This window comes from Eleutherodactylus coqui, chromosome 4 (genome assembly GCF_035609145.1).
Source record: "Eleutherodactylus coqui strain aEleCoq1 chromosome 4, aEleCoq1.hap1, whole genome shotgun sequence".
Classification (NCBI taxonomy): domain Eukaryota; kingdom Metazoa; phylum Chordata; class Amphibia; order Anura; family Eleutherodactylidae; genus Eleutherodactylus; species Eleutherodactylus coqui.
This window is the reverse complement of record NC_089840.1, coordinates 109,366,187-109,386,132: the sequence shown is the minus strand read 5'-3', so window position 1 is coordinate 109,386,132 and position 19,946 is coordinate 109,366,187. Positions and strand designations below refer to the sequence as shown.

Genomic DNA, 19,946 nt, shown 5'->3' with positions numbered 1-19,946 from the left:
AAATTGCATAAGGCAATGTATTTGATTTCCTGCGAATTACTGCGCATCACATGCAGTAATCTTATGCTCGTGTGAACCAGCCTCACCCTTTGCATTGCAAAAAGTGATATATAGAGTGAATATCAATGGAAAATGTGAGTTAGAATAGGCATGCCGCATACTTTTAAAATTGCGGCATTATCTAAAATTCAAGTGGTTTTATTATTCTGCAGGCTCTTGAAAATAAAACAGATCATGATGTCATTTTAATTTTTTTTAATTAAAATTAATTTGTTCTTTAATACATAATTATAACACTGAAGTTTATATTGATTGCCAAGGAGACTATAAAAGAATATATTTAATACAGTACAAAATTATATCTCTATTATCTTTAAAACTTCTGCTAAACGCACACTATTACCGTACTAGTGAAAATGAATTCTAGAGTCATCATTATTTTCAAGTAAACCCGGTCTACCTTCTGGAGGAAGCATGGATTGTCGGTTTATTCTATATATTCTAGTTTGAAACATCACATACAAGTAGATATGTGTCTGGTAAATAAAATGAAGTTGTTCCAAACTCATTAAAGGACACACAGTTCAAACTCTTCTTTAATATTGAAATTACTGTATTGCTAAACTAGCAATTGCATTTATTAGGGAACAGCACGCAAATGTATTGAATATTATAATACCACTGCTATAACTATTTATCATCCTTAGAAAAATAACAAGGTATGTGTGTTCTTCCTTAAACGCTTTCATGGCCTTGAAATTTCAAATGATGACTGATGAAAAAAAAACACAAAGCCGCCTTCACACTTGACAGAAGTGCTGCAGAATTTCCGCTGGTGGGGTTGCTGTGGAATTCTGTAGCATTACGGCAAAAAAAGAAGGCCGTATGCCCAACTACACTCGCTGCTATGGAACGTAGTCCACATGAAAGAGGTTTTTTTTTCTTTTTGGACTTTTCAAACTCAGCACTAGTGCATGCGAGTTTGAAAAAAACAGCGGGAAGATAGGCCTTATTAACTACATGCGGGAAAGATAGGGCAGGAGCTATCTTTTCTCACCAGTTAGGGCTCAGTATGGTGAAAGGAGTGGCCAGTCAAAATCGGCACCCATGCATTTATTTTTTTATACAGAAATGTGAAAATTATGGGAAAACTCCATGAAAAAAATAATTATAGAGCATGCTGTGTTTGAGAAAAAAAAAAGATAGAACCAAAATGTTAGACATGAGAGGAAAAATGTAGCAAAAAAAATGTGTGTGTGTAGTGCATTACATATTTCCTGTTCATCTGTAGGAAACTTCTGACCATGGACTTTTTTTTGCTACAAAAATTGCTGTGAAAGAACAGGCGTGTCTGTCAGGAGCCTTCCGTGCATACAGAATAAGGGCAAAAACACACAGGCTTATGCCGTTATGGAGCATGGTTGAGCATGGACAAGTTTTCTCTCCCCTTTCAAACTGCGTGCAACAGTGCAGGAGTTTTAAAAAAAAAAAAAACAGTGGGAAGATATGTCCTGCCCTATCTTTTTCACGCGTAGTATTAACTACACGCAGGAAAGATAGGGAAAGTTCTATCTTTTCTAGAGCGCAGTATTCACACCCGAGAAAATAGTTAGTTAAAATGAAAACCATTGAAATCAATGTTTCATTTTGTCCTGTTATGCAGCCATGATTATTACGGCCGCATAACACAACAAATAAACACGCAGGTGAAGAAGTCTTAAGTGTAAAAGGAAAACAAAATATGAACACAGACTAATTAAAACAGAAAACATGGAAGCTGATCAGTAAGCTTTAGGCCGCCTGCAGACGGCCGGGACGGATACGGCAGTGAGAATACTCACCGCGGGACCCGACCCGAGTGCCTGCAGAGAGCAGCGCGTACTCACCCGCCCCTGCAGCTCCAGATCTTTCATGTGCCAGCTGCCGGCGCATGCGCAGACCGGAGCCGGGTGAGTGACGTTTCTGTGCGGGGCTCTGCACGCCCCGCACAGAAATAGAACACGCCGCGGTTTGTTTGCTGCGCCCGTCTGCATAGGATTGCGTTTGTTAACGCAATCCTATGCAGGCTTCCAGCAGTGGAAATCCCGCGGGAAGTCCCGCCGTGGAATTTCCGCCCATCTGCAGGCGGCCTTAGACTGCAAAATTTGCAGCTTGTGTTCCATGGGCAATTTATAATTTGATGAGTGCCCCAGAGCCTATTATGGGAGAACTCTCTTCTAGTTTTAGACTGCTACTTGTGGAACAACGGATTCGGACAGCAAGGGCTTAAACACACAGGTGCATGTGCAAATACACTCGCCAGAATGGAGCGTATTTGCACATGAACCAGTGAAAAGGATTTTTTTTTTTAACTGTTCAAATTCCACACTATTGCCCATGAGAAAAATGAATAAAACATATTCCTGCGTGCGAGAATCATGTTGAGACATTGAATTCAATGGTTTTGATTCGCCACTTTTTACAGCCGTGAATTTCCCAGCCAAAAAAAGCTCTGCAAACACAGCTGCTTTCACATATATTAATATTTTTTTAAATATTTTCGGACCGATACCACGTTCGCCTGTGTGAATGCCCAGTTTTCACAATGAACACGATAAGTGTGAAGTGAATGGGGCCTACATGTTTCATAGGGATCCAGTGTCTTTTTGGCCTATGTATGGCTAGTAGTAGAATGTAATAGTAACTGGAACAGTGCATGAGCTATCTGTCAAACAGATGTCGTTATAGCCTATGGGTGATGGATGTTACTGTTAGGGGTCAATCACAGACCTAATTTAACGTAAAGGTTTGGAGCTATTCCAAGCATATACCTTCAACAGATGCAAAATACGCCAAGCGAAGATAGTCTTATTACTCAAAAAGATTTGTTAATAAAATCATTGCTCATCACAGTTCTTGGGTTAATGATGACACTACTACACCTACACGTATATATGGACGCTGAATATTATAAACATACACACATACACATATGAACAAAACAATTCCCTTGTCAATCCTGAGCTTATTCATCCATCTGCATAGATTATAGCACGTCTAATTTAGTATACAAAATGGAGGCCATATCTGGAAGTAGCATGGGTACAGAATATGTTAATATTGCAGAAATGTTATGATCATACAGATTTTTCTTTTTAGAAAATATCACAGTCACAATCAGTATTAATCAACTCTCTATAAGAGATAAAGTTGAAGTGGCATGTGGCTTTTGGTTAGTTTAACATAAAAACAATAATGATAATCAGTATACCAAATAACATAATGAGTTGATTGTCATCATTCAGGAAAACGAGAACAATGTTGTGAACTGATTAAACACGAGTGATGAAGCCTTTCTTGTATGCAAAGAGCCCGAGAGCAGCTGCCGATGCAAGGAACGTAGAGTAGCCAATGAACCTAACAAATCCTCGAGCTGATGGCAGATTTCTTTCCAAGAATGATCTATCAAATGGTAATGCAGGAACATCCTGAAAAGTAAAAATCACCATTTTAGATGACAAGGCACCGACAAATTTTCATAAAATATTATTTGTTGTGCACACTACGCTAGGTTCATATCATGGTTTTTCATCCTGTCAATTTTTTTGGCCACATCTCAGCCGCATCTAGGATGTCTGATGGTCATGCAACATATACAGTGCGGGAGCCTATACTAAAGGCAACTTTGACAAAAAAAAAAGTCTTTCAAAAGGACACAAAAATGTGGCATGAACTAAGCCTAAGGTCTATTAAGACTACGAATTAAGGTGGGTGTTGACAAACTTAATTTGCCTATAATAGTATAACTAAATAAATAGACTAAGGCTAACTTCAAAAGGGGCAAGCACTCACCAACATGCGATTCCCCAATGGATGCAAGGCGTTTTTATCTCAAAACCGCCTCACATAACTTTGGGGAAGTAGCAATACTCTGCGCGGCTGTCAGTCACGGCAGAGGATTGTGGAGTTTCTCCCATTGTTTTCAATGTGGAAACCACACATTGCAGTTGCGTGCACCTAGCACGAGGTGTGATGCTGCTACCGGCCCCATTGAAAACAACTTTCCAATGCAAGGGCACGCCGAAAGATAGGATGTGCTGCCATTTGTTTCCTGCTCATGGTCTATGACCCAATTCAAAAGAATGTGGTTGTTACGATCGTGTGGGCAACCTAAGCATGGGAGCCCACACGATCGCACCCAAAATGGGACAGAGAAAATGGATGGGATGGACGCACACAGGTAGCACCAGGGTCACACAGGATTCACACAGGTTTCAGGCAACTGACCCTGTACTACGCGGGAGGATGGCATGGCCCTACCTAAGCAGGGAACATTGCCCCAATAAGGGCAGCCCAGCGGTCTTCGGATCTGGGCCCTAGCTGAACCTAGGAGCCACGCCACAGAACAGGAGACCTACACATGCTACATGACAGACAAAACCACAGGATACAGAATACAGCAGCCACAATGCAACCACTAGAAACAGATGATAAGCTGAATATAAATACCAGGTATTGGTTGACATTTTGTACAAAACATGGAAGCTAGCGGGCCACTTCACGGCTCCTGGTTATACCGCTAGTCCCTACACTAACCAGGAGTCCAGCAGAATCGGACAGAGTTCACACAGAAAGCTGCAACAGGACAGGACACAGATAGCAGGTCACGCAGCAAACTGACACGAAACTGACAGAATTTAAACGTACAAATGGACATGAACCAGCAAGACAGAGATCACTCAACAAAGCTTGCAACAGGACAGAACAGAGCACTGGACACACAGCCAGACAGACTCCACTCAGAGCTCACATGCACACAGATGAAACTCACAGCAAGTCTATGTGTCCTCATACCGGGGGGGAATAGACAGTGAACTACACAAGCTCACATAGGGAACCGTGTCAAGTTACACCAACTGACACACAGAACAGACAGTCAACTACACAAGCTGACACAGGGAACAGTGTCCTGTTGCATCAACTGACAACCAGAATAAGACATAAGACCTTTGGAGGCTGCACCTGTAAAGGGGGAAGGAAAAGGGGGCTGCATGTACTGCAGACTAGGACTACAGGTGTCCAAACAATCTTGGGGAAGCAGAGAGACAACAGACCTACTTGCAAACACAGATCAGAGTGGGAACTAGCTGAACATGACTGATAACAAGTTACAGGACACAGAAGTAACATGAGTGCTCACCTTGGGAACCCAGCCAGACTGACCAGGAGCTGGGTTTATATGTGAGCACAGATCCAGGAGATTGGCTAGCAGAAGGTACCACACCCAGCCAGCTCAATTAACCCTTAACCACCTGACTGTGCTGCTAGGAGTACATAGTACAATAAATCCCAGCAGCACACGTAACAGTGGTTCATAGTCGTGTGAGATTTGTTGGTCTCGCAACACACAGATCTCACGCGATTTTCTCGCCTGTGTGGAGCCAGCCTAAGGGTGAATTCACACGAGCATATAAAAACTCATCCATTTTAGGTCAATAAAAAACTGACTTTTTTTATTCAAGTGCAGTTCCTTATAACATTGATATAAGCATTTTTTTTACTTCAGTATGTCATCTGTTTTACATGTTTGCAAAGAAATTGAAATAGGCCGTAATTAATTTTTTTATGCACCTCTTAGCAAGGGATCTGTGAAATACCAAACAGCACACAGATGATGTCCCAGTGCTATCTGTTTTTTTGCATCCTCTGTGACTTGAATGGGTGAGTGTCATCCATGTTTCAGAGTAGAACTGTGCATGCTGCATTTTTTGGTTTTTTTGCATGTTCCTCCTGTCAATGTGAAAAAAACGGATGCCTGGACTGGCACATTGATTATTATGGGTCTGTGTGCTATCAAAGACTAGTCAGTTGTAGACTTTGAAAGCACGTGGACCAAAAACAGTCATACTAAGGGTATGTTCACATATAACGCAGATGCTGTCCACAGCATTTACAATACAAGCCATCTGGGTGAGATTTTAACAAATCTGATCTACATGATGTGGAAAAAAAATTCACATTCACAGAATTTCAGCACAGATTTGACGTCTTCAAATGAGGGGGTGAAATTCGTTTAAGAATCCGCCCAAAATTTGCATGCAATACAAAATCTGCAGTGGTTTCTCCACTGCTGAAAATCTACTACATGTAAATACACTCTATTTGGATACAAGTGGCGTGTGCTGGGTGGTTTAGGGGCAGTGGAAACAGTCTCACCATTCGGTTGTGTGTGTTTATCAAATTGGCCATTAAGGATCTATGTAATTTTTGGTCATGCGCAGTCATCCAATCCATGCTACGTGGGTCCATAGCATAGCAAAGCTCCAAATGTTGACTAAAATGTATTACTTTGTTATTACACATTAGGGCAAAAATACATGGGCGTATACGCTAATACACTCATGGAGCATAATAGAGCATGAATTGGTGGTTTTTTTTGGCTATTCAAACTCCATGCCAGTGCAGAAGAGTTTGAAGAAAAAAGGGAAAAGATAGGTCCTTTCTCACGTGCCAGAAATCATAACTCCTTTATTTATCCATTGACGTCGCTGTATGAGGGCTTGCTTTTTGCAGGACGAGTTGTATTTTTCAATGGTGCTATTTAAAGTACCATATAATGTACTAAAAAACTTTTACAAAATTCTAAGTGGAGTAAAATGAAAAAAAAATGACATTCCACCATCTTTTAGTGCACTTTGTTTCTACAGCACACAAACTGCAACAAAAATCACACGATAACTTTATTCTATGGGTCAGTATGATTACTACGATACCAAACTTGCATAGTTTTTTTTTTTGCTGTAGTACTTGTATTTTTTTTCAAAGACATTTAATTTTTAAAAAATTTTCTGCTGCATCTTCTGCGCGCAATAACTTTTTTATTTTTCCGTCAAATTACTTGAGCAAGGGCTCATTTTTAGCTGGATGTCCTGTAGTTTCCGTTAGTACTAATTCGGAATACATACGACTTTTTGATCGCTTTTTAGTGCATTTTTTCTGGGAGTCAGGATGACTGAAAAAACTGCATTTGTGGCGTTCTTTATTTTTTTCCGGACTACGTTCAGCGTGCGGGGTAAATAATGCACTAGTTTGATAGATCAGACTTTTACGGACGCGGCGATACCAAATATGTATTTTTCTTTTATGATTTAGATTTTTTAATTATAGATATGGCAAAAGGAGGATGATTTAAACTTTTAGTACTTTTTTTTATTTTTAAAAACAGTGAAAAAGTTGCGAAAAAGAAAAAACTTTCAATTTGGTATTGGCGTAATCATACTGGCCTGCAGAATTACTTTAATACATTATTTATACTGCTCAGAGAATGCAGTGAAAAATAAAAATAAAAAACATGCCAGAATTACAGATTTTGTTAATCTTGCCACTAGAAAAAAATGGAATAAAAAGCAATCAAAATTTTACATGTTCAAAAAAATTAGATGAAAGAAGACTAGAGTTCATCCCACAAACAACAAGGCCTTCTAGAGCTCTGGCAATGGAAAAATAAAATAATACGGCTCTTGGAATGTGGCGACACAAAAGCAAACCTTTAAAAAAAAAAAAATGTTTTAAATATACAAAAATAGCAAAACATAAAAAAAACCTGTATAAACTTGGTATCGCCGGAATCGTGTGACTCAGAGAATGTTATCACATTTATTATTCTGCACACTGAACGCCGTAAAAATGAAATCCAAAAAACAAATGGCAGAATTTCTTTTTTTCCCCCCAATCTCCCTACAAATGTTTTTACAAAAGTTATGCAATACATTATATATACTCAAAAATGATCCCATCAAAAAGAACAACTTGTCCCACAAAAAAAAGCCCTCATATGGCCTGGTCAATGGAAAAATGAAAAAGTTATGGCTCTTGGAACGCGACTGCAAAATTAGTTGAAATTAAATGATTAGAACATTTAAAAAACCTGCCCTGGTGGGTACGACAGGGGGGTAGGAAACCCGCCACTCAAGGGGTTAAACATGACAGCCAAAGGCATCAAAGTGATTTGTGACTGGTAATGAGCTGTATAGACAGATTTAAAACAATAGACAATGCACTTGGTCAATCTACTGTCTGAAGTTTATTATTTAGTGAATAAAGATGCACAAGTCATTTCTTTTAGCCTGGAGCCCTGCGTGGACATACAGAATTTCTCATGACACAAATATTTTATCTTCGCAGCGATTTTTTAGAAAGGGAAATACTGGCAAAGCTATATCCCCACAATATGAGCATTTTTCTCATGAGAATGTTATGAAATATGCATTTGCATTGCCCTCGATGTTATTTTTTGAACTGTTAAGTTTGTAGCATTTCTCACTAATAGTTGAAGAGAATTTTGAAGTGTGAGTCATAAGGCTAGGGTTGCATTGCAGTTTTGGTGGTGCAATAAAAATTTACGTTCTAGCCCAGTGATCTTGCACTTTCATTGAGACCAATGGGGTTATGGTGAAACTCACAAGTGAACGACGATGCAGAGATTGCAAGAGATCCACTGAGACTAGATTTTTTCCAATCTGTGGGTTGCAGTCACTTGCAAGTTGCACAGAACCGCTTTTGACTTGAATGGGAGTGCAAGCTTGCAGGGCTACAAAGCCCATGTAGCTCTAGTTTTAGTGTTCTGACAGAATAGCTTTTCATTGGTTTATTACACAGATTGCTAACAATTGTAAAATCATTCAGAAAATAACCAAAAATGGTTATGTCTATGGGGTAGCTTTACTAACATAGTGTCCCAGCTTTAAAGGTGATGCAATAGAATACTTAAAACTTAAAAAAAGGCAAAGTGCTTCTTTGTTTTTAGAAGTCCATCACTATATCACTGACTACTGTTGCCTCTGACCTCCAGGATGCATGACCAGCACTCTGACTCTAGTGTGTCATGCAGTTAATGGGTCAGTTTTATGTCAAGTGTCCTGAAAAAAAAAGCTGTCTTTCTTTCCCATAGCAACCAATTAAAAAAAAATGGCTTTGTGATTGGCTGCTAGGAGCAAGAAAGAAGATTTTTCTTTACAATGGCTGGTATAAAGCTAAACCACTAACAGCAGAACCTAGAGCGTGGTCGCATGACCTGTAACCTAGAAATAGTGTGCAGAATACACAGCCTGCCAGAGACAAACTACAGAACTGTATTCTTTGCCGCAGAAGTCACTGAAACTTTGATGGATTTCTTAAAAATAAGACATCTATCCATCTAGTTCAGCCTATAACTCCATATGTTTATCCAGAAAAAGGCAAAAAAACAACCATGAGGTGGATGCTAATGTTCCACACTTTAAGGAAAAAATTCCTTCCCGACTCCAATCAGAATAATCTCTGGATGAACAATCCCTCATGTTAGTTCTTAACAAAGAAATGCACGGAAACACGATTTTCCACATCAGAATTCTGCATACGGATTTTGCCCATTAAGAGGGCAAATTCTGCTTGAGGATCCATGTTAAAAAGTGCAGCGAACAGAAGGGGATTTTGATACTTTTTTTTAGGCATAATTCATCGCTGCAAATTCCTCTGTGTGAACATACCCTAATAGTTCTATAGGCATTCCAAAAGTATACAACTATATGTTATCCAAAAATATCTTCATTCCATAGAATTAATAAAAAGACTAAATTAGCCAAAAACAAATAGAAAAAGATTTTACCGCGTGGCCCTTGCAGTAGAAGACAACCCCTAAACCGTTTCACTGTAATTTTCTTTTTCCACTTACTACTCACTACTTGATATTCAATGTTATGTCCTTCCTTGTCCACCTCAAATGTTTTAGTTGATATGGTTGCACACAGATGTAGGACCAGCACCTATCTGGCTTTTATGTCATATACTGTTGAGGGGAATACCCTTTTAAGGGTGCATTTACACAAACAGGTTTTATGGTATTTTTTATGTTCAGTAATATGTACAGTAGGTGGTTATAATTTGTGCTCATTAACCCTTTACAATCCAATTTGTATCCTGGTTTTCCTAGGGGGCTTACTCTTTTTCTTCCCTTATACAATAGCGCTATCTGCTGGCTAAAGCCAGTACTGCATGAGGTGACATGTTGAATAGGCTCCAACAGCAGAGAGGCTGGCAATATACAGTAAGAGAACCCAGAGCTGTACAGCCTTAAAACATCAGAGCTGTACAGCCTTAAAACATTGGATTGGAAAGGGTTACATTTACTTAGCTGTTTACATCTTTAATTTCTACTTAGTTTGCAGTGTCACAAAGTGGGCTAAATTACTGTTTGTCTCTGTACACACTAGCATTTAGAGTTTCTCCATCCATCACTTACGATGGCAAGTATAACCAAGCACACAGCACTATTTTTACTATCATAAAATGCCAGAAACACAGCAGATCGCATTAAAAGCCCGAGTGGTCCATTGGGGCTATTCTTGAGTCAGAAAGTAGGTAGGAAAAAAAGATGTGGAGCATTGCATTCTAGTTAAAGTCAGAACATATAAAACTGAAAAGAGATGAGCTGCTAAGTGCTTGTAATACTGACTTGCGTCCTCATGATGAAGTCATATCTTATTTACAAATGATAATCATTAGCACAATTTCCCTACAGCTGCATCCCACCAGTTTCAATTTTCATCAGCTGTCCCTGCAGAGAGCAGCTTATATTGTTCGGCTAGAGGGAATCTGTAGATAATGAACTGCAGAGAATAATCTTTCAGAAAAAGAGGGGTTTTTTTTGTATTGAGTTAAGGCACAGCAATTACTTGTATGAATTGAAGGCGATGCAGAACTTACCACAGATTCTGGTTCAGGCAACCATATTTCATTTTCCGGAATGAGTCCCATTTTGCACATTATCTGTAAGTATTAGTAATGCATTTTACAGTTTTATAATTTCACAGTATGAAAGCACATAATGATTTGAATAGAACACTTTCTACTAAATGCTGACTAGGGTTGAAAATGTAAATTATAGATTAGCTGAATAAAAAAAAAAATACTTCTATGAGAATGTTTAAAAAAGGATTTTCAAGCTTAGCATATAAAACAAACCACCCTTTGTACTGCAATTAAAATAAAGCTCTATTTTTACAGCAACTTTCAAGAACCTATTGGGGCATTACTTATAACACAATTTGTTAATATCATAGAGTCATAGAATGGTAGCGTTGGAAGGGACCTCCAGGGTCATCTGGTCCAACCCCCTGCTCAATGCAGGATTCATTGTAATATGTTAGTCCTGGAAATGCGGTTAGTGTGCTTTCAAGGGGGCAGAAGTATTCTGCATTCCACACCCAGATTCGGCATCAAAGTCCACTTGTCTCCGTGTGAATTTAATGCAGATTTGAAATGGCTTAAATCAGCCTGTAATTCTGCATCAAATTGCACAATGAGATTTGTGGGTTATTGTGTAGAATTGGCAGCGGCAGAATAAGCTGTGGATTTGGGTACAGAAAGTTGAACAATTCCCCCCCCCCATTGGGAAAGTATCCTTAGGCAGTCTTCCCACGGGCACAAAATGATGCGCAATTTCCACTAGTGGAATTTCTGCAGAAATTCCACAGCATATACAGTACAAGTCATGTGGAGGAGATTTTGGAACTCTCCTTCAAATTGTGCAGTGATTTTCTGCAATGAATCCACAGCATTTTTGAAAAACTACAGATTCTAAATCCACAGCATATCTATTGATGATGCAGAATTCTGCTGCGCAATTAAACCATTGAAATACAAGAAGCACGTCCAAATCTGCACCATTTAGGTACATATTTGACCTCTGTGGTTCTCCAGTATAATTGCTGCTGGTATTCTTTTGTGGAATGCCCGCAATGACTATGCCATGTGTGAACGTGGCCTTAGAACTTGTAAAAAATGCCATCAATTTCATGAATTTTTGACACACGTCTTTGGGTGGTATTTTTCCTGGTCACACCTTTTTGACATGTTTTATCCAGGCACTTATCTTTCCTGTAAAAACATATAACAGAAAATGCCTGTAAAATAGCCACACCTAAGGTATGCTGTGTTTTGAGAAAAAAATGTCATAACCAAAAAAAACCGCACCAAAATATGGAAAAATGGCAAAAAAAGCAAACATTCCTCAATGTGTTTCAAAATGTTGTATTGACTTATAGCTAACATCTGTCCATAGTATTTTTTGCCTCCAGTCTCCAAAACACCCACTGCGGGTCGAAATGTTGCTGGCGCCTGGATCATGGGCTAATAAAGGTTTTCCATTATATTTATTCTGCTGTGTGGAGTGCTGCCTCTACACTACTTTACTTGGACTACTTTGGGATTAGGAATCCAGTCCCCTCAGGGAGAGCACCAGTATTCCTTTGAAACGCCAACCAGTTTTTTGGATTGTGGTGAGTGCTGCTGACGATTGCTTTTTTTTAGAAGAAAAAAGATTTTGTTACAAAAAGCAAACACATTTTAACCTTTTAAAGACCATTCATATGTCTTTTTTACGGCAATTGTTAAGTGGCTTTATTTCGATGCATGCGCTTCTTCACGGTGCTACATCGGAAACCTAGAACAGCTCTTCCATGCCAGGGTGAGCAAAGGTTTGGCTGCCTAATGATAGCTGGGCTCCAGCTCTAATGGTGGGGATCAGAGAAAATGCCAATCCCAGTTTAACCCATTACATGTACCCACGGCATGTAAAAGGCTGACAGAGGGAGGGGGCTCCCTCTGTCACCCACTGGACTCTGGCGATATGATTGCAGAGTCCCGATGCTTGCTATGGCACCAAGAGATGTGAATGCCATTGAATGTAGTTAAAAAATAAAAAATTCCAGAATTGCAGATTTTGTTAACCTTGACTCAATAAAAAAAAATTGAATAAAAAAAAAATAAATGTAATATGTTCTCAAAGTTGGAATCAATGAAGAACTCATTTCGCATTAAGCAAGCCTTCATAGAGCTCACTTGATGGAAAAATAAAAATGTTATAGCTCTTGGAATGGGTAACACAAAAGCGAAACTTTTTTTTTTGTTTAGGTGTTTTTAGTGTACAACATAGCAAAATATAAAATAACTGTATAAACATGGTATTGCCAGAATTGTTCTCAGAATAAAGTTATCACATTATTTATTCTGGAAGCAGAACACCATAAAAATAAAATTCCCCCCCAAAAAACAATGGCATATCTTCTTTTTTTTCCAAAACCCCGTAATATAAAATAAATAAAAGTTATATAATACATTACAGGTACCCCAAAATTATGTCTTTAAAAAAGCATCATATAACTGTTTTGACGAAAAAATTAAAAAGTTCTGGCTCTAGAAATGTGGTTATAAAAAAAATTTGAAAAAATAAGTTGGTAATCAAGGCACAAACAGAGTTTGGTACTAAGGGGTTAATAGAAGTGAGAGAAACTTGACACAGTGAATGAACAGAGCAAAAATATGAGACTCACAGAAGAAAATACAGAATATATTTAGAATGTACAGAAAGCTCCCTAGGAAATAAGAGGGGAAGGGGCAAGCCATGGATTTAAAAAATGATGGAGCTGAGGACAGTAACCAGCCAGAGAATGAGAGCACAGTGAAATGAAGAGTTCATATTAAAAGTAAGGATAAAGAATTTGAGATTGCGGGAGAGGGGAAATAGTTAAATTAATCTCTGGGGACCATTTACACGGACTGAATTTGGCAACAGCTAGCAGTGCAACAGGCGGAAACTTTTGCGTCAAAATCCATATTTAGCCGTGAAGGTTTCAGAACAGGTTTCAGGATCGGAAGCTTCTGCTGCATGTTGCGGTGTGTGATGAAGCCAAATTCCAGACAATGTGAAAAGACCCTTGTCTATCCCCTTGTCTTTAGGGATCGAATGTGGGGGTGCATTTTAAAACCCCTGCGTTTTCACCAAGATAGCTTGAGCCAAAACAGGGAAGATACAGTATAAAAAAAAGAAGGAATGGTATAGGTCAGCAAAACAATAATGTATGCAAAAAAATAAATGTCAGGATCGAGAAAGTAGCTTCAAAGTTGGCTTCATTTCTCCCTATTCTATTACTGGGAGCTTGCTGCCCCCACCCACAGCGCCATTAGACTGAATTAATTTCAGTTTCCCTGATGAATCTGCATTAACAAGGCGATGTGTGTGGGGATTCAGACTACAGGCACTGGTTAAAGGGAAGCTGTCATCACCTTTGAGCCCCTTAAACTAGGTTATGGGGCTCAAATGTGATGGAACAGGGGGTTTGGGAAGCTGTGTTTAATACTCACCGTTTGCTGCGTCTATGAGAGAGCACACGCACAGAGCTGCTTGAAAGAAGTCACGCTGGGTGTTTGTGACAATTTCACGGGGACACAGCGCTGGAACGAGGTACCCGGTAGGTATGAAACACATCTCTCCCCAGACATACTCTTCCCTCAACTTTGAACCCCATAAAGTAGTTGACAGTGGCCCTTTAATTTATTTTAGCCTCTATTAGTTATCTTATCTGGAGAACAATCAGTGGTACTTGGACCTTTTTTCAACCTTCTTAATACTATAACATTGATATAGTTCTTATGGGCATACAGTATATGTTATATAATTGTTTCATGCACTTTCCCGTTAGAATTTTTTTGTGCATAAATATATTTTTCTATATTTATTCTTTATACCTAGATGTGTTGTCAGGGTGGCTGGATGTATAAGAAAACCTTTTTGCTCTTTATATATATAACTTATCCTTATTGAGGAATGCATGTAGTGGCCGATGATCTTATTCTCGTATATCGGACAAAAATTTTAATGTGCTAAGTGATTTTACTAGTCTGTAGTTGTATTTTTTTAAATAAATATTTCTTGATTTTTATTATTGTGGGTGTGCGTTACTTATTTTTTAGAGGAGTTGGTTTCACTTTTAAGGTCCCATTAGAGGCAATGCAGCAGTGGCCGATCATGCAGGCACCACTCCATTCATTTCAGTGGGGCTGACAAACACCTGAGTACAAGCGCTCAGCTATATCTGGCAGTCCAATTGACAATGAATAGAGTGGCATCGTACGTGCGTGACCACCACTCTGTTTAATCTCCTTATCACTGCAGGGGGTGCAATAAACCCGCAGTAAGGAAGAAACAGGATCTCTGATCCCAGGATTAGTGGGAGTCTCAGCGGTGAGACCCCTACCGATCTAACTTATCGCCTAAGATATGAACAGAGGATGAGAAGGTTTTCATATTCTTCCAACAGATGTCGATAAACATGAAAAAATATGCAGCCTTTTATTTGTATTCATCTGGATCTATATTATGGATATTTTTCTTCACTATGGAAGAAAGGAAACTGTGGAGATTGACACTGAATGAGCACTTTATAAAAGGCATTCATCTAGTAGCATGTTGGGCCTCCTTTGGCCCTTAGAACTGCAGAAATTCATTGTGGTTACCATCCGCCAGTATCAAAGGGCCCAATATGCGCCAAGAGAACATTCCTGATTACATTACTCCACCTTCATCAGCAGGAACTGTTGACATCTGCTGTTGTAGGCCTACCATGCTAAGGAACAGAGAGTTGTGCATTCAGACATGGTAGCTGCAGCAACAGCAATGTATTTGGTTGTAATTTGCTTGACTGTGCAACACTTGTTCATCAGAACGATTCTTGATGCTTTCCTGTAACTCCCTTTTCAATGAGTTGTTTACAGATGTAGAAAATTTTAGCTTGAGTGTGATCAATTTTTGCAACAAAACATCTTATACCATTTAAAAGCTATTGGTATCTTAACCCCTTAAGGACAAGGCACCGTAAATTTACAGTGCTTGGTCCTGAGCTTTAACCCCAGCTAGTAGTAAAAACATGGCGCAGGATTAAAGCTCCTGTTCCTGCAATCTAGAAGTAGAAGGTTGGGTCCTCAGCTGTTGGTCATACACGAGGACCAGGAGTAGAAGGCAGAAGTGTTTTTTTTTTATTGCTTCTGCCAATACTCTGCTTTCTTTAATATGTTTTGTATGGAAAAATTTGAAAAAACTGTCAATAAAAATCTGATAAAAAAAAAATAATAAAAACTGCTTCTGCCTTCTCTTTTGCAGACCACATAGCACTCAATGAGTACTATGTAGTGAACAAAGAAAGCGGAACTGTTACTTCTGCTATTCGACCTGGCGATCACATGACCGCCAGGTGTCCGCTGCTGTTGCAGAGTTACAGGGTCCTATCACACTGAGATCGTCTCTGTTAGTAACTACTGTGACTTCAGGGGATGTTTTTTCCTGTAACTGGGGCTCCTATGGATGAAGTGTGTGAAATAAAATACAATATGAATGACCCACAGAGGTCTTAAATGATGTCATTGTGGACATAGATATTAAAAATAAATTGTTACAGAAATAAGTTTAAAAAAAATACAGAAAAAAATATATATCTAAAAACAAAATGACCCACCGTCAACGCCAACCAAAAGCATGGCCTCCTGTAATCTGAGACTATACAAATTATATATCAAAACAAAATGAGAAACCCATTCCGGTACTTTATTTAGTGTAAATATACTAATTTTAAATATAGACAACTATACATTTTTTAAAAATAATCTTGTAAGCTTTTTACCACTAATAAAACTAAAAAAAATGGGGGGGGGGGGGGGGGGGGAAGTCAGTGAAAAAAATAAAAAGTAAACCCTATATGTCACAGAAAAAAAAACACAGCAAGAATAATTTTGGTAGCGGAAGAACAAAAAATAAGGCAGTAAAACTATCACATGGGTAAAATCCTTAAAAAGGTGTTTGGTTCTTTTAGACCAAAACATCCTGGTTCTTAAGGGGTTAACCCAACAAAAGCCATTGTAAAGCTTTTGAAGGGGTAAACAAACTGGCAAAGAAAGTTATCTTAATTTATCAAGACGCAAATTCTAGTTTGCTACACATTATTTGGATGTTTCTACCTCAATCTTATCATTTTTGGCATACTCTTGACACAGTTACTTGATTTTCCCATTCTACTGATGAAACTGATCCACAGAAAACCTGCTCACTTTATTTTAGCTGCATTCCAGGATCACTTGTACAATTTCCATACAAGGAAGCTTTAATCGTGTAATAAAGTGGCAATTCAGTGGTATAGCTGTATAGACACGTGGATGTGTGAAGAGCTCCATATAATAACGTCCATACAGAATTGTTGCCAGATACTGAACGTATAAGAATACAGACACCAAATATGCATGTGTGTGAATGACACACAGGATAGAAAGCAAACCTAATATGCAATTGACAGCAAACTCCACTAGAGGGCTCTAAAGCATTAAACAGTTGGGATAACTGCATTGCGAGGAATTTAACTGAGAAATTCAACAAAAAATATATATCACCATCGAAATGGAACCAGATCCTCATTAAAACATTTGATTTAGATAATGAGAAACAATGTCTGTAGATTCATGTGCTTCGTTTAATTTTAATCAACATCCTCAATGTTCTACAAGATGTTTTTTTAACACAGGGGTCAAAAGATCAGCAGAAGTGCACATAAAGACCTGTGAATGAAATCGTCTGGAATTGTTTGATGGTCTTTTAATGATAATTAAAGAGAAAGGCCTGTTGCACTATTCAACTCTCGGAACATCTACTGGGATTTTCTATTGCTGTTGTGTCTCACAAAAAACATTTATTATTAATTTTCAATTATTTCTATAATTATTTTACAGAAAACACAGAAATAATTTGTAAAAATTGTACCTCTCTGGCTGCTCTTTCCCCTGCTTGTACTGCTCCTTCCATGTATCCACTCCACTGAGTAGCAGTTTCCGTTCCAGCAAAGTAAAGCTTCCCAATGGGCTGTCGAATGACACTTAAGAAAATGCAAAGTCTTAGGTGATCTAAAGTTACTCAATACATGAACCATCTAAAATAAAGTGTTTAATTGCAGTTCTACATAAAAAAAGCCCATTTCACATGGCTATATTCTTAGGCCACATGCTAGCCTTGCATTCCTATGAGAGTGTTCTCATGACTTTTCACATATACCGTTGGTGTGAAAAAAAGAGCTGCATTACTGCAAAACAACAATTGTCACTCTATAAGATTGTCTGTGCACCAGAGATGGACAAGATACAATAACTTTTAATTTGAAAATCTACATGGATAGTTTTGTTTTTATTTAACCTAAATACATCCAAAATTCTAGTTTATCATGTAATTTTATAAACTGTAGAGATCTATGTCTCTGTCACAGAGATTTAAAGGGGTTCTCCATGCAAATACTACTGATGAGCTATCCTAAGGATAAAAGATCAGTGAATTTTTGAGACGTTTGCTTTGGCCAGTTCATCGAATTTCATCTAAAAGGTTGGTTCGGCCCAAATTAGTTTGAACTGATCCGGAAGTTCATAAAACACTTAAAACTAGTATTATATAATGTTGGTGAGCAGGGGTGGTCCTACTTTAAAGGTTGTAGCTGAGTGGTAAGTAATGTTGCCCTGCCTGCACCCGGGGTCCCAGTTTTTCTGCTCCCTTTGGGGATCAGGAAAGGCAAATCCCTGTGGCCATAATGGGGTTCTATCCGATTACCGCTTAGCTGACCAGCTTTTAGATTGAAGAAAAAGCTCTGCATGCAGTGCCTTTTCTTTTGTTATTTTGAGTTGGATCTGTGGCAGAACCACCGACTGGAGTTTCCAGCGCAGATGTGAAACCATCCTTATATTTACAAAATACTTTATAACCTAAGAAAAAGCCCAAATGGAATCACATATAAAACTTTTTACCCTGCAATGCACTTACTGCAGCATATACAAATGGCTCCAAATATCGAAAGCTTCTACTGCATCACCGCTATCGGGGCCTACAGGACCTTTCTTGACTTGAATGACAGTCATGTGACCACATGCATCTAAACGGTTAACAGTTGTAATCAGGCTATTACGGGGCAGGTGTCAGCACCTGTCTTGTATGGAGCGGGATAACTGTACATCTTAGGGCATGAAGGCATTAAACATTCTAGCCAGAGACGTTGGATACTGTAGCTTGTAAAGGGTTTATTTTAGTGTCTAACAACAGGTACAAAGTGCCAGCAGAAACCACATGAGGTTAAAATCTTTATCATGTTATACAAATTTGTTCAACCTTACCTTCCATATTGTGTCATGACTCCTGGTGGGAAGTAGGCAGTGTAACAGCCTCCAGAATACTGTTCTTCACACCAGTTCTTCTCCTCATAATGTACAGGCTATGCAATAACAAACTACTGATTTAGTAGACGTATAAAAAAATAAAGTACTACATTGATAGGATTGTAAAAAATGTGTCTTAATTTAACTAAGGTCAAAAAATGTTTAACTTGAACTACCAGGAATAAAGTAGGGTACTTTCTCATTGACGAAACTCAGAAGCGAAATAATTAGTTTGTTCATATAAATCCTAAAATTAGAAAAATCCTAGAAAGGAATCTAAAAAGACAAATGGCATATTCTACTGAACTGTATTTAGATCACTCTGAAACCCTATATTGTCCAATAGTCAGTGGAGAAGTCCAGATATTGCTGTAATACAAATCCTACAATACAAGTGAAATACACCTAATAACACCTTTGCTGTAGGAGGTTGGCCTGAAGAATGTATATAGTGATCAGCTATAATATTAAAATTACTGACAGTGAAAGTGAATGACACCGATAAATCTCATTGCAATGAATCATTTGGGAGTATGGTCACTAATTGTGGCAGTTACATGTAGACGAAACCACAATCATCTTCTGTGGGTGCCGTTTTCAAGTAGTTGGCTAATTGGCCACATAATTACCTGCAAAACTGTGTAGCCATTAAAGGGGTTTTCTATGCAAAACACCATTGATGACCTATTCTCAGGATCGGTCATCAAAACTTAAGCGGCTAAGGTCTTGAGCTGCGAATCCCGGAAAATCAGCTGTTTTGCACCCACTGACAATGCAGTGATAAATAGGAGTCAAAGCAGAACCCGCTGCTCCGACTCCTTAGTAGAGGCCTGTGCTTATAAGTGCATGTGCAGCTCCCACTGTTTTTAAAGAGAGCTGCACCTGCAGTTACAGGTGCCAGCCACTACACAAGGGTC

General features: G+C 38.7%; 1 protein-coding gene across 1 annotated transcript in view; it reads right to left on the bottom strand.

The window, feature by feature from the left end:
• Positions 1-270: 270 nt before the first annotated feature.
• Positions 271-19,946, bottom strand: part of LOC136625620 (amine oxidase [flavin-containing] A-like) — a 79,957-nt gene continuing 60,281 nt past the window's right edge. The window contains exons 12-15 of the mRNA XM_066599974.1: positions 18,988-19,085; positions 17,600-17,711; positions 10,723-10,785; positions 271-3,467 (exon numbers count right to left, since the gene is read on the bottom strand). Of these exons, the coding sequence (XP_066456071.1) occupies positions 3,312-3,467; positions 10,723-10,785; positions 17,600-17,711; positions 18,988-19,085 (429 nt within the window). The 3' untranslated portion in view covers positions 271-3,311. The remainder of the gene's footprint in view (positions 3,468-10,722; positions 10,786-17,599; positions 17,712-18,987; positions 19,086-19,946) is intronic.